This window comes from Falco cherrug, chromosome 7, assembly GCF_023634085.1.
Source record: "Falco cherrug isolate bFalChe1 chromosome 7, bFalChe1.pri, whole genome shotgun sequence".
Lineage (NCBI taxonomy): Eukaryota > Metazoa > Chordata > Aves > Falconiformes > Falconidae > Falco > Falco cherrug.
This window is the reverse complement of record NC_073703.1, coordinates 6972219-6986603: the sequence shown is the minus strand read 5'-3', so window position 1 is coordinate 6986603 and position 14385 is coordinate 6972219. Positions and strand designations below refer to the sequence as shown.

Genomic DNA, 14385 nt, shown 5'->3' with positions numbered 1-14385 from the left:
GAGCCTGTGATATTTTGGCAAATAATATCCTCTATATAGGTCTCTCTGGTCTTTATTGTGATTTCAGAGATGCCATTGACTGTACCAGAATGTTTTTCATTGTCAGCAACGAATTATTTTTTAGCATTAGTTGCAGGGGAAAGAGCAGTACCTGTTGCCAACAATCTTGGTCAAGGGTGATCCATCTATATTTTTCTAATATAGGTGTCCTTAGCATACAACGAAAAAGAGCTGCTACATGTCAAAGATTAAATAGAAAATCTTCCCATGACACAAGTGCAATGAGTTCTGAGATACAGTTTTGAAAGTACAGGGAAGAAATAGTCCATGGTTTTTTGATAGTGTGCTGCAAAACCGTGAGTAATAGTGGAACGTGTGGACGTGCCCGGTGTGATTGCAGGAGGGATTTTTATGCTAATAGGTGAGACAGATGTGCATTAGTGCAAACTTAACAGTGCAGTTATGGCACACCTGTTTCATCTGAAGTTGGTTTATTATAACACCTTCTTTACAACCCATCCGGTGCATCTAATGTCAGGGCTTGTGTTAATGTAGATACTCCAACAGGACACCTCTTGGTGTGGATAAGTCAGAAGATCTTTGGATTTATTCATGCAAGGAAATTAAGTTCTCATTTGATTTGTGAACCTCATTCCTAATGTGAAATGCCAGTGCAGCAAAGTTTGATTCAGACACAGAGACTGGAATTGAGTTCACAGGAATCGGGGAATTAGCTGCTGGCAGAAATTTGCACATGGTCAAAACAAGGAACAGAGATCAATGATATGCTGAAGTCCTGTTCTTGATCTCTGGAAGCAGTGCAGCGTATTGCAAGTACACCTAGACCCTTAGATAAAGTTGCACATCCATATTTTCTTTTTTGTCTTCAGGCTGTATACTCATTTTTTTTGTTTTGTCTTACTGTGAATTCGCAGCCCTTAAAGGAAATGTGCCGTCTGTGAGGCTGTTTTCCATTGTTCCAGCATTTGCTTACAGAATGATACTCTCGCAGTGAAAAACTTGCTTTATTCGCTGAAGTCATCCAATGAATTTTGTCCACTTGGATTCTTTTATGCTATATTAAAAAGAAATACAGAGCAAATACAAGTCTTCCAGAGACTGTTGAATGAAGTAAACTCTATAAGCAGCACTCATTTTGTTCATCTGCTGTGCTATGAGTATTAGGGCTGAAGCGGCTGTTCTAATGTGGTTGGAACTAGCCATCGTTTTCTGCTTTTGTCATTCTATGACATACTGGTGTTTGGATTCTTTAATGATAGTAAGTCATGTTAAAATATGTAACACTTGCAACAAATCATTACTTCTAAGGTTAAGCTTTCTTCTGACTCTTACTGGTTAAACCTTAGTAACAGCACCACTGTAAGTTAGAAGAGGGTTTGTATTTTATGCTTGGTACAAGAGGACCTCCAAGCATGCCGCAGAGCACAAGCTCCCTGCGGTTTGTCAGCGCACATCTTGGAGGAGGGTTGCGGCTGTGCGAACCCTATGCAGCATTCTCTACTGGGAAATATCCGTAAGGCCTTGCTTTAGCGCTAGCATTGAGGTCCTTGATCTGGAAGGATTTGCAGTATTTTCTTCACCGGGCTCTGCCTGTGGTTAAGGTTGCCAGTGAGGATGGTAAGCAGCTGATGAGTTACCAGTGTTTTCTGAAGGTGAGGTCTCTTATTTTGCTCTTTAGTTTGCAGAACTGAAGTTACTTGAGCTGGGTGATTTCACTAATTCTCCATCAGGCCCAAAACTCGGACCTCGCAGCCTCTCTGTGAAGTGGATAATACTTGGTAAAATGATAGCTCTGTACTTCAGTTTCAGCCACCTGCAGAATGTAACAACACAACAGCTGCTTATTAGTATATAACACCACCAGTCAGCATCATACAATGTACCTGAAGCTGATGGACTTTAACTCCTTTAGTTACTTCAGTATGTCCAAGCTACGAGATGGCTTTATAGAAAGCTCTGATGAGAAGTGTGTAACTTGTAGTGACCGCTTATGAAGAGTGAAGACTTCTTTCCTTTGAAGTAGCGGTTCCTCTGTGATGTTTTGGATTCATGCACTGTTAACTCATTGCTTTCGGGCCCAGCAATTAGCATGTGTTGCTTGGTGATTTTCATCTCAGCTACTTGGATACCTTGCTTGACGTCTTTCTGGAATGTAGCATTCCAGAAAATATGTTCAGGATTATAAGGCTCTGTGAAATTTTAATATTTCACATGTTATTTACAGACTTTACGATTGTCATATGAGAACACAAATGATAACATGATTGCTTGCCTTACTGTCTTGTCTGAAGAGCTCCTGAAATAGGAAACTAAGCGACATATGAAGATCATAGTCACAGTTTCTTTGTCAAACACATATTGACCATTTTTAAAATGCCATTTGAATGAGAACACATTTAGCTTGTTTGAGTTTTGAAATGGGTGGGAGAAGTGGGTTGTGAGAATAATGAATGCTTATGTGATTATCCTTTTCTACAGGGTTTCTTTTTTCTTGTTTATTTGCTTTAAATGTCTTGGAATACTTCAACCACAGACATCTAGGACCTACACTGATCAGGTCTATACTAGATATTAAATGTCATGTGTAATGGTACGCTTTCCTTTTTGTATAGAGTTAGGCTAACATCAATAAATATGGTCCTTATTGTGCTCTTGGATGTATAGACTTGGGGCTTAGGAATCGGGTCTATCTATTACTTCATCTCAATAAGCAAAATACTGTATTATAAGGTCTTGCTCTTAGTACCAACCTTGAACTTTCTTTAATGTGAGTATATACGTATGTCGGAATTAATTTTCCACATGATGTTTGCAGTGACTTTAGTGAAGTGACACACTGATGTAGAAAAGTCTGAGATCTCTTTGACAACATGAGACATTATCAATAGATAATGTTTGCTATTTTTTTAGTGTGCTACTTTACTATAATTATTATTATTTTAAGCAAACTTTAAGTCATTGAGTAAGTGAGCTTTACTTTCACTAAATAAGACTTCTTTTTATTAAAGTTGCAGATCTTACTCTTGCCATATGCAGCTAATTTTCCTTTGGGGGGAAAAAGCTTGTTACTTTTTTAGTGGAGCAATCTGTTACCTTGTCTGTAGTCTGTGAAGTCAGTGCATTTCTAATTTGCATCAGCTAATAAAAAATGTGTGGGTTTTAAAGTGAAAATCATGCAAAAATTAAAGAAAAAAAAAAAGGTGAACCAGCGACTGATCGTCTATGCAAAAAAACAAGGCTAGAAATGTGATCAAATTAGGTCATGGCAGTGCAGTTTTGTGCAGGGCTGTGAGCATATCTGCAGACCTTGTATGTTTTATCTTGGGAAGCAAAGCTCTTGGAAAATGTGCATAAGAGGGATGAAGAGAGCTTTTTTCATCCTCCTCTTCTGAGCTATCGTTGGGAAAGCAACATTTTATATTGCATAAAGTGACGGAAATTTTAACTTAAGCTAAAAGCTGCACAGTTCATAGAATTGTTCTGGTGCAACTCATTTGCAGAAGAAACAGGTCACAGTTGGTTTTGTGTGATCTGCTATACAATGAAGTATTTAATGTTTTTATTACTTATTATATTATTGCAGTGCTCACACGTGATAAGGGGTCCTGTCATGAGAAGCTTGCAGCCAAAGTGAACAAAAGGTCAGATAGAGGTGTACAAAGGATTGATGAAATAACATGGATGCTCTCAACGGCTCTCAACAGTGCTGTGAGAAATGGTCTGTCATTGGGACTGATCCTGTTAACTGCAGATGACAAGGAAGGAGGATAAGGAGGGCAAGTCTGGAGGAGGAAACTGGGTAGGGATTGTAACTGGCATTCAGTAAACTTCGATATTAAAAAAGAGAGTTTTTATATGTGCAGAAAAGGCTGAAGATTTTTGAGGTGGTGGTAGTATTGGTTGTATTGTGAAGGTATCTGTATCTGATTGTGAAACGCAGCATGTGTTAGCCTGAATCTGTCATGTGAAGGAGAGATGACTATCTGGTGGTGCTAGAAGTCCAGTTGAAGGACATAGAAGTCAATGCTCTATGTTGTCAGGTTTTATCCTTTAGATAGGGAAGCGCAGATGGGATGGAGATGTAAAAATAAAAACAACCAAACAAAACCCACCAAAACAAAACACAAAGCCAACAAAAAAACCCCCAAAATGACCAAAGCCAAACCCACCACCAACAACAACAAATCAGGAAAAAAAACCCCAAAACCCAACCAAACAACTAAAACCCACAAAAATGAGTTGGGAGGAACTAAATGGATCCTGAAGGTTTTTCCTGGTATCTCACTCCCACAGAGTGATGTTGAGCAGTCAGGCAGAAATAGCTACTGTGTAACCTTTGCATCCATTCTTGTTCCATGGCAGGAGTAGATAAATGTAATCCTTAGAGAAAAGCTTAGACCATTTCTTCAGGGTTTACTCCGGAGAGGAAGCACATCTCTTGTTTCTCTCGTCTTCCATAAAATACCCTCTGTAGCCTTTTCCTGATCTGGCAGAAGCAAACTCTCCCCACCTCAGCCTCTGGAGGACTGTTGGATTAATGAAAGAAAACACACTTCAGGGCCTTTTCTGGCATAACTGCATTAAAATGTAGCGTTCTAGCACAGGTACAAAGTAAAAGTAAGCAAACACCTTGCTTTTACTCTTTGCAACTAATAAGGAATATCATTTTTTTTAAGGGGTAGCAGGTTGTTTGACACATATGGGCACACAAGATTATGAATAGTGAAGACAATGAAGAGTGGGACATCCATCAAAGAGTAACAACCTCTCATAAGGTAATTCAGGAACACATTGAACTTATCCTGTTGTACTTGCAAAATCAATTAAGTAGTTGTTGTTATCCTCCATTTTCATGGCACTATACAATCATTATAACCAAGAATGTATAGATGTATTCCCCTGCCCCCTGCTTCGTTTCATCTTTTTACTTGCATGGAGAAAGCCAATATGTAGCAATCCAAATGCATACTGTGTTCTGAATGAGATTGATTAGAGTTGCAAAACATTAAATATTAAATGCAAAATGGCTAACGACTTCCAGTAGTCCTCCTTTCCTTCTCCAAAGATTGATGCTGTAAATGGGGATTTGCAAACAGGAGTTTTAAATGATCTATGGAGCAGAAGTGAAAATATTTTCAGAGCTGGTGTGTACCTAGAACTATCCTGAAACCTTTAATGTTACAGTTAAGTATTATTGTAATATGAATTTCATTGCTTGCCATAGGGGTGAGATAGAAGAGTAGATATTTACAGAAACTGCACAAGTGATAAAAGGAGCCTGACTTTGTCTTCTGCTTTGTATGTTTTAGTATTTATGTACTTTAGTACTGGCTTATTTGAATAAGCTTTGCTAGTCACATGCAACATATGGGGCCAGTGCCAACTTTTTATAATGCTGCATTACAAATATACCCACCAGCTGAGAAGTGTGATATAAAGAGCTTTGCTTTTTCTTAACCAACTGTCTTCATAGATAGTTGCAGGGGGAATGCTGCTGGTCCCTTAAATCGAGAAATCCCTTTTTGCTTCATCTATTTAGACATCCTATCTCTTTCTGCAGATTTTGAGCAACTAGTTTGACCTTAATTTTCAGGATCACATGAGATCTTGCAAGTATTAGTCCTTTACAAGAAGGGACTGTAAAAATGGCAGTAGAAAGTTTCTTAACTTTTGATCAGATATGCTCAGTTTGAGGAAAAAGTTTTCATGTCTTGGTTTTTTACACATTTGGAAAGTAGGGCTAAAGAGACAAACTGATTTTTTTTTTTTTGTAAGGTTCTCCCCCTGAACTCATACTTTTTATCAGTTCAATTCTACAGCTTTTACTTGTAAATCCAAAGAAAGTTCTTGTAGTTGGAATTCCATTAATAGTCCTGTTAGTGGTGTGATCCAGAATGAAGTCAAGCTCACTGTCTTATAGGTGAGCATGTTCTGAAGTGCTAATTGGAATTTAGAAAAGAGCTTACCAAAAGCTCATTAGAGTCCACAGAAATACTTCCATTGTCATCAGATTAACCGAGTTTGATTTTTGGAATATGCTGCAAAAGCTGAACTATTGAGTTAGCAGTTGCCAGTTTGTAAATCGCCTTTTCTTCCAGGGTCGTACTATAAACCAAAACAAAGCCTGTACCCAAGTCATGTATAAACTATTGAGCTAAAAAGTCATTTTTGGTAACCCTATGTTGAAATAGTGATTGTTGCCATACATGGTAAATTGAGGCATTTACAAATGTCAGACAGGCATTTGCTGTGTGTTAATTTCCATATTTGCAATGTAAGTAGGGTCATTGTAGCCACCTGTTAATTATGACTTTATATCTCTCCAAGAAGCAGATAAATAACTTTTTTTGCAATGGGTGCAACTAGGTTATAGAAGAGTAAATAGATAGGTATGCCTTTATCTGGAAAGATGGCAGTGATTGATGTTTTCACTTTTCTCTTGTCTGTGTGTATATCTGGATCACAGGAAAACAAGTACCCAGCGGGATATGGGGAGTTGATTGCGGTGTCTTTTGAATGACCTATGAATCATAAGGATCTGGAAATTCTTATGATATTTACGTAAAAGAAGGTTTAGGTGATGATGTGGGGTTGACATCCTAATAAAACAGGGTTGCTGTAAATTAAGTTTTGCTTAAAATTAATTTTTGTCTTTAGAACTTTTCCTTGCATTTTAATCTTGATTAACTTTACAGGAGTTAAAATACATTTTTCTTTCTTTTTTTTATCTTCTAGTTAATATCCATTGCAACAGTTTTTGACTATTTTCTGAGACTCCTATTGTTCATCATTACCCTTCTCATGTCCTTCTTTTATTCTCTTTCTTTTGATATTCCTTTCCATTGTAGGAATATCTGTTAATGGGATATGATACACGATGTATGTGAAAATGTAAACACTTAACAGACTTTTTATACTGTGGAAGAATCCCTAAATACCTGTGGGTTTTGTGTTGGTTTTTTTTTCTTGTCCCCAGCTGGGTAGCAAGTAGAACTACAGATGAATACTTTTCAAACAGAGCATGGCATAGAGCACTTCTTTCTATCCCAGTGTATGCTTTTTTGGTCTAGCGCTCTCACATGCTGTATCAAGGCAATTATAAATCTAATTGTTCTGGTATATGTTTTCATAGCGTTTGACATAGCTATATTAACTGTACTTACGTGTTTTCAGGTCTTTTATATTATCATCTTTGTGTTTAATTTTTGGAATGTAGAGGTTCTTTGCAGCCTGCATGTACTAATGAAGTCCACAAGCCAAAATACAGACAGTTGACTCATTTTAAAAAAAAGAAGGGGGGGGAGAGAAAGGAAAAAGAAAATTTAATTTTCAGTTTAACCATTAGTCTTACTAATATTCACGTACCGTAGGGCACAAGAAAAGATTATATTGGTAAGATGACAGTGTTTTCACTGAAGCTTAGAGGTGATACGTTTCTAGAAAAAAACCCAAAAGAATAAAAACATAGTTCACTTGCTCTAGCAATGTTGTTTCATGCAACAGCTTACAACATCTATTTAAACAGTATCTTTGGAGTTAGTGGTATGAACAGTGTTGTGATTCCAGAGATGTTGGGTTCCAGAGATATTTCGTTTTGCTTATTGGTCAGGTGCTTTGACTGTGGGCTGTTGTTTGCTGTAATTTCTGAGGAAGATGTTTGCTATTTATAATGTGGAAATGCCCTTTCCTCTTGCAGATCAATGATGTGAACCATATTGTATGATTTTGCTAGCAACAGTGAGATTGGGTTTTATCCTCTGTATAAGACAACTTTGCTCTGCATATAGCGAATAAATCTTAGCTTTTCGTTAGTGCTGATCTTTTTTCCAGATACCTCTTTCCTGTCCCAATCCTAATTTATTCAAGCTTTATATTGATTCAAGGTGACTAGTGTGACCTCATGACGCTTCTGTAAAAGCCAGATTCAGCTAGGATGTTACACCATCACTGTCGGAGAAACCCTGAACTACAGGAAGAGTTGCAGATTCAGGCTGCAGTTGCTGCTGGCGATGTTCACACCGTACGCAAGATGCTGGAGCAAGGATATTCTCCAAATGGTCGAGATGCCAATGGCTGGACCTTGCTTCATTTCTCTGCAGCAAGAGGGAAAGAGAGATGTGTCCGTGTTTTTCTTGAACATGGAGGTGAGTTGCCTAGAGAGAAAAATCTTGATACCCATCTTGGCTTTCTATCCCAATTTCCATTGTAGGGCTTTCCAGCACTCATTAGGTATCAGACTACTTCTGGGTTTCTTTTTTCTTTTCTTTTTTATTATTATTTTTTTACTCTTTAGAGTAGCACTTCATCTCTATTTACTTCTGATGTATACTCTGTGAATGAGGTAACAGATTAGCTTTATACCTTAATACTGTACTACTTTTTTTCTTTTTTTTTTTTTCCTTTTTTTCCCCCCCCTCAGAATTGTCTAGGAATTGTCAAAAGAGAATGAATAAGCATTATGAAAACAGGGCAGAAGGACTCTTTATAAAATTCAATGCACTCGCTGTAGACTTTTCTCCTCTCTTAAGGGGTATTATTAGAGGAAGGCAGGTCCTTGAACTGTAATCTTGGGGAAGTTTGTTTCATAATTCTCAAGCAAGTTAACAAGTTGCGTTAAAGGCTAAGTTTCTGTATAGGCTTTAATAGAGTCCACTGAACTTTGTGATAACATTACTCTTTGTGCAAAGACTTCGGTGTCAGCTAGTTCAGTGCTGAGTTTACACCTCTCCTGCATCGGTCCGTAGTGAAGCTTTATTTCAAGAGCTGATTGAGTTTTGTTGGTTTGTGATGTATTTGCTTGAGTGATGAAGATTACCCCTCAAATGGTGCAGTCAGGATTTCTTTTTGCTGTATCTTCTTTCAAGGACACCTAAAGGTTTAGAAATGGGTAGTTTTACAATGGAAAGACAAAATAAAAATTCTAGATGTTCTCCGCATTCTGATTAGTGCCCTTAAAGAACAGCATCCTCTATTCTAGTGCTGTTCTTATCAAATGAATGAACTAATGTTTTCAGCCGAAACCAGGACACCTAAGGAAAGTGAAATTATCTTTTTGATGCTTTAGATATCTGAGGCTGTATGGATCCCTTATGTGTGTCACAGTATTAGTCAGATATATGGATCACCCATATAATTTGATGGCATTAATAAGCTGTGGTATTTGTACAATTAGTGACATAGTTCTTAAGCGCAGTAGTGAAATACACCATTGATTTACCTACTACAGATTCTAACCATACAGCATACAGTTAGAATTTAGCAATTACAAAAAAAAAAATCTAACCATACAATATTAGCAAGCCCTCATGTCCTTATTGAAAGGGGGGGGGGGGGGGGAGGGGAGCTAGTAAACTGCACTAACAAATAACTTACATTACATTTGAGAAGTAGAATTTTATGTGGGTAATCTCAAGCCTTCAGTTTGGTAATTCAAAAATTTGAGGTCTCAAAATGCATTGGTTTTATCTCTGTAAACTTGAAGATGATCTGAAAAAACCCCACCAACAAACCCTTCTGTATTCCTGAGTATTTTTGTTGTATAGGTTTTGATATTAGCTGCTGATGCAGTGTTTTGGTTTTATTTTTGTTATTTCCTATATGATGTACCAGCTGAATCTGGTGCCTCATGAAAACTGCCTGTAATGAAACACCCTTGTTCTGGAAGCAGTATAGTGTTTAATCACCAGGACTAGAAAGTTGAGTAACAAATAGTGTGAGGGTTAGTCATCTATGGCAGCTTTCCTGTAGCTGAGCCTCACTTCAGAAAATTGGTGCTGTTTTGTGCCTTGCCTTGTTTTACCTCCAAACAGAGGCATAAAAGATAATGAGTATTTAAGACATAATAATGTCACAAATGAGCTATTAAGGAGTGAATGAGCTGACGCTTAAAAGCAGAGTTAATCATGCCTGCATCATTAGTGAGAGGTTTGTGTCTACCTTTCCTCATATAGTCTCCACCTTTCTCAAGAAGTGGATTATTTTGATGTTGGCGCTTAATCCCTGTGGACCAAAATGATATTGGGGTGAAGGAAAAAGTAATTTTCTGGTGCGAATCTTATGGTAAACAGGGTATTGAACTGACCATGTACGTTAGTAATAAAGAAGATAGTGAGAGGGAGCAGATGGAGTTCTGGAGGAAAGCGGGAACTGAGAGTGGGAAAGAAGGGGAAACTGGTGATAGTTGTCTAGAGGGATGATGAAGCTGAGCAGAACTGGAAGTATTTTCTTAGCACAGGAATGAGAAAACAACGCTGGGCTGTTGCTGAGGGTAGTGCTGAGCCTCAGATCTGCGATGCTGAGAGACTGCTGATGTAGTCTTGCATGATAGTGGGATGGAGATGGGAGTTTGGCTAATAAAGGCTGAGAAGGAATCTGGTCACTGACCTGGAAATAAAAGGTAGCTTCTTATGGGAGTCATGACCTGGCCACCTCCTGCTTTTCTGTTTTTTCTTCTCTTCCGTCATTGCTCACCAGCAAAGAAAAGAGCCAGAGGACAGCATTGTGCATGCAGATTGGCTGATTTCAGTGGAGGTGGTGGAAGAGGAGGAAGCTTTTTATTATCTGCTGAGCAAGGAGACACAGATAGATGGGGAAAATGCATAAAACCCAGTCCAGACTAAAGGATGAAACCAGCAGAAATACCAACTAGATACAGAGGTAATAGGTCAGATGATAAATACACTTTAGCAAGTGATGAAATGAGGAAAGTTAAGCAGGATCATGAATTAGTTTTCATGAAAAATAGTGAATTTGAGTTTCTTAGTGTATTTGCCTCACTTTAATAAAGGGCAGATTTTTGAAGCCAGCTCTTTCCGTAGAAACAATCTAGACTCACAAAGCTGGACAGGAAAGCAACACAAAAATAAGGAGTGTAGTTCTCAGTAATCCTGGATTTTTGCACGACAAACCCTTTTTCCCCCTTTAGTGTACTTCTTTTTTTAAAATTTATTTTCAAAATTACATATTGAGACAGACAATCCAACCCTGGACAAGAACTATTTTATTAATCCCCAACTGCCACTGTTAACGTTACAACGAACTAAAGTCTCGAAAGTGTGTAGTTGTTAGCTGCCCCTTGGTGATATCTTCTCAATAATAATTGAGCAGGACAGTTTCTGTTTACTCGTATTGAAGTAAAGAAATGATTCACTAAAGCTCCTAGAAATTGAAGGGTAACAGAAAGAAGTAGCCAAACAGATATATTTTTTATTTTTAGTCTTGACTGCAAGGTATCTATATTTTAGTACGGTCATGCAGAATCTGGGAGAAACTATAGAGAATGCCAAATGTTCATACCCCTCAGCTAGCTCATACAGTGTTTCTGTGTCTGAACAGTAATGCTTTCCTGGAGGTCTTTTGTATCAATGTTGTCCTAGAAAACTTAAAAGAGAAGCTCTATGTAGCCCTGTTTCTAAACTGTGTGGTCAGAATGAAACCCTAGTTGGGGGAATTAAGCTTGAAATAACAGAAGTCCTTTTTGAAGCCAGAAGCATTGCTTTCCTGGCTTCCCAAACTAGGTTGTGATGCTGATCTAATGAAGGTATCAAGAAAGAAGGGAAACTGTCCCACTGAGCTGTAAATTGAAACTCTAAAATATTTGACTCTTAGGAATCTATATAGCCTTTAGATTACAGTATTAGAAAATAATTTCATTAACAGTAGAGTTTAAATGACTAGCTTAGGTGCCCAACTTTTAACATGAAATAGACTAAAACAAATATTCAGTGTTGCAAATTTTCAATCTCAAGTGAGCTTGATTGCAGTAATTTGGTACCCTTGATAAGTAGTTCAAGGTTTATACTGTTGTATTATGCCTTATATTTAAGAACATTAGAAGTGACCAAATGCAGCTGCTCATGTTTCGAAGTTCTGCACTCCCCAAATCAATGGGAAGCCTGAAAAGAAATATTCGTTTGACAATCAGGATGGAGGCAAAATAAAGAAATGCTGGCAAGTGCTGGCTTCATCCCTTCCTAGTTAAATATGCTTGTACCAGGTACTTTTCTGTTTTTGAAGGTAAACTGAGAATCATTCCCAATTCATTTCTAACTTTTGTGTTGCAGGGGAGAGTTACTTTACAGCATGATACCAATACTGAAGCCTTTTAAAAAAACAAACAAAAACCCCTCACGGTAGTCCGTGTTCTTAAGACAACATCAGCTTTGTAGTGCTACTTTTCCTAACAGGTAGTGAACGGATGGAAATTGTACGCAACATAATGCAGGTCCAACTTCTGCTAAAAGCCCTTGTGAAGTTGAGAAGATTTCCAGGAGATGGCAGCAAAACATTGACTGAATAGCAACCGACGTTTTGCTCTTGTTAAAATAGTTTCCTTAATCAAGGGCAATGCTGGTACTATTAGCTCACTAGAAGGCCATCATCTTAACGAGAATTACAATATTTTTGCCATGAGATTTCGTTACCGCGTTTACTTTTGGAAGGTTAGTTGTTTGTGTTGCTTGGTTATCCAGTTGAGAGGCTTTTTTTCTATTCTTATTGAGACGCTTCTCTTATATGACTTAGTAATTTTTTTGGTTCATTTTAGCAGTCGCAAGCAATGAAATTTTGGGAGTAAGGAGGGCATGGAAAGGTACTTAAAATTGTAGGCAAAGGACACCCTTATGTTGCAAGTAAATTGTTGGGTTTGCATTGCAGCAATTCATGTAAAAATATGTATATGTGCACACACAGAAGTTGGGGCATATCTGATTGAATTTGGACTTTGCATAAATAAATTAAACAGGCTAGCAGCAGTATCCTGCACTTCAGATGGGGGTAGAAATGATTGACTTGCATGCCCTGTGCAGCATGGAAGAGAGAAGGCATAACTTGAATTTTTTTTTTTTTTTTTTACCTTTTCTTTTTTTGGTGGAAAATGGCAGTGATTGCTGCTTTCTTCTTTCCATTATGCCCATCTTTCTCCCCTAATCATGCCTCCCAGAATGTATCGTCCCTCTACATCTTAATTCTCATGCTTATGCTGCTCACTCTATTTATCACCAGCCAGGAGATAATCTAGAATAGACAGAGCAGTGCAAAGAAAGAGACCCTGGGAGCAGCAACCATCACTTTGAAATAGTATCTTTGTCTTTAATGACTTTGTGGGTTGTACTGATTCTTTGCTGTATTTTGGACATGATCACAGTGCAGGTTAGGAACCACCTACTCAGTCACTGACTTCATTTTTCTGTCAACCTGTGGGTGCTTCATCAATTACTTTAACTCAGGTTAGTATAACTTTACCGAGCACTGAAACTTCTGCTTTTCACAGAAGACTAGGAAGGCTGTCTCTACTAAGGGACTAAATTTTCCTTAATCTTTCGCTCATTATTTCTGCGTTCCTATTCTATACACTAGAGGCAGTTCTCACATTTTATTTTGCTGCGTTGTCAGGCTGCATTAGTTTGTATGGTGGATTTGTTTGTTTTGCTTTCTTCCCCTCAGTCTTCACTTTACATTTTAAAAAAAATCCTTGAAGTTGCTGGATCACCTTTGCAGCTGTATTCTATACTTCTGCATTCTTTCTTGCCGGTCCTTTTGTTTTGGTATGACATCTATTAGTGTGTTAGCTAAATATGGTCACAGTAGGTCCATACTGGGAAGTTTATTCCTGTTTTGTGTTAGCACCTTTGTGCGTTCAGGCTAAACTAGCTTAAAATTTGTATTGCATTGTGAACTTAACTTGCAGCAGGTCTAAATTTTGAGATGCAAAATGGCATTTTCCACCCTCTCCCTCTGTCATATTTGAGTGTGATGGCAACCGTGCAGAAAACTCTGACCTCTCCATGTGGTGCAGGAGAGCAAGTGCTCCTCTTGAGCGATGTGTGTGAGCATTGGGTGTTCATAGCCTTCAGCCAAGCTTGTTTTAAACATGAGTGGTCACAATGTCCTGCTCTTCCACACCCACCCCCTTCTAGACCACTGCTACTTTCCTTGTAAATGTGGTATGGAAGATGAGGAAATTACAAAGAATTCAATGTGCCAGGATACAAGGACAGGGCTGTCAAGGTTATGGAAGGTGGGAAGACACCCGTATGCTTGTCTGCTCTTAGCGATGATGTGCTTTGTGCGCAAATGTTGTATGATTACAGAGCAGACAACACCACGAGCAACTGTGAAGGGCAGACCTCAGCCGTTGTTTCCATAGATAGACGGGAGTATTGAAAACACGTCAGCTTAAGGCTAGTATCTTGTGTGCAGATAGTATCTCTGTTTACCAGTGAAGAGACTTAGGTTAGGAAGGTGCTTTAAGCTTCCAAACTTTAGTTTGTACCTCTTGGCATCCGATGGGCAGCACCTACAGATGGTAGAAGGAGAAACCTCGCAGCCCAGCTTGTTCTCTAGCTGAGAAGTGGTAATGAGACA

General features: G+C 38.3%; 1 protein-coding gene across 5 annotated transcripts in view; it reads left to right on the top strand.

Annotated features, from left to right (window-relative positions):
* The window catches only part of ASB7 (ankyrin repeat and SOCS box containing 7), a 30438-nt gene that overhangs the window by 1950 nt on the left and 14103 nt on the right, over positions 1-14385 (top strand). For 3 of the 5 annotated variants that reach the window (XR_008733220.1, XM_055716556.1, XM_055716553.1), the window contains exons 3-4: positions 4698-4796; positions 7905-8165. Coding sequence is in view for 4 of the 5 variants with exons in the window: in XM_055716556.1 (XP_055572531.1) it covers positions 7955-8165 (211 nt within the window). In the remaining variant the exon portion in view is untranslated. Of the gene's footprint in view, positions 1-3604; positions 3821-4697; positions 4797-7904; positions 8166-14385 lie in introns of all 5 variants that reach the window. The other 2 variants (XM_055716554.1, XM_055716555.1) reach the window with 2 other exon arrangements.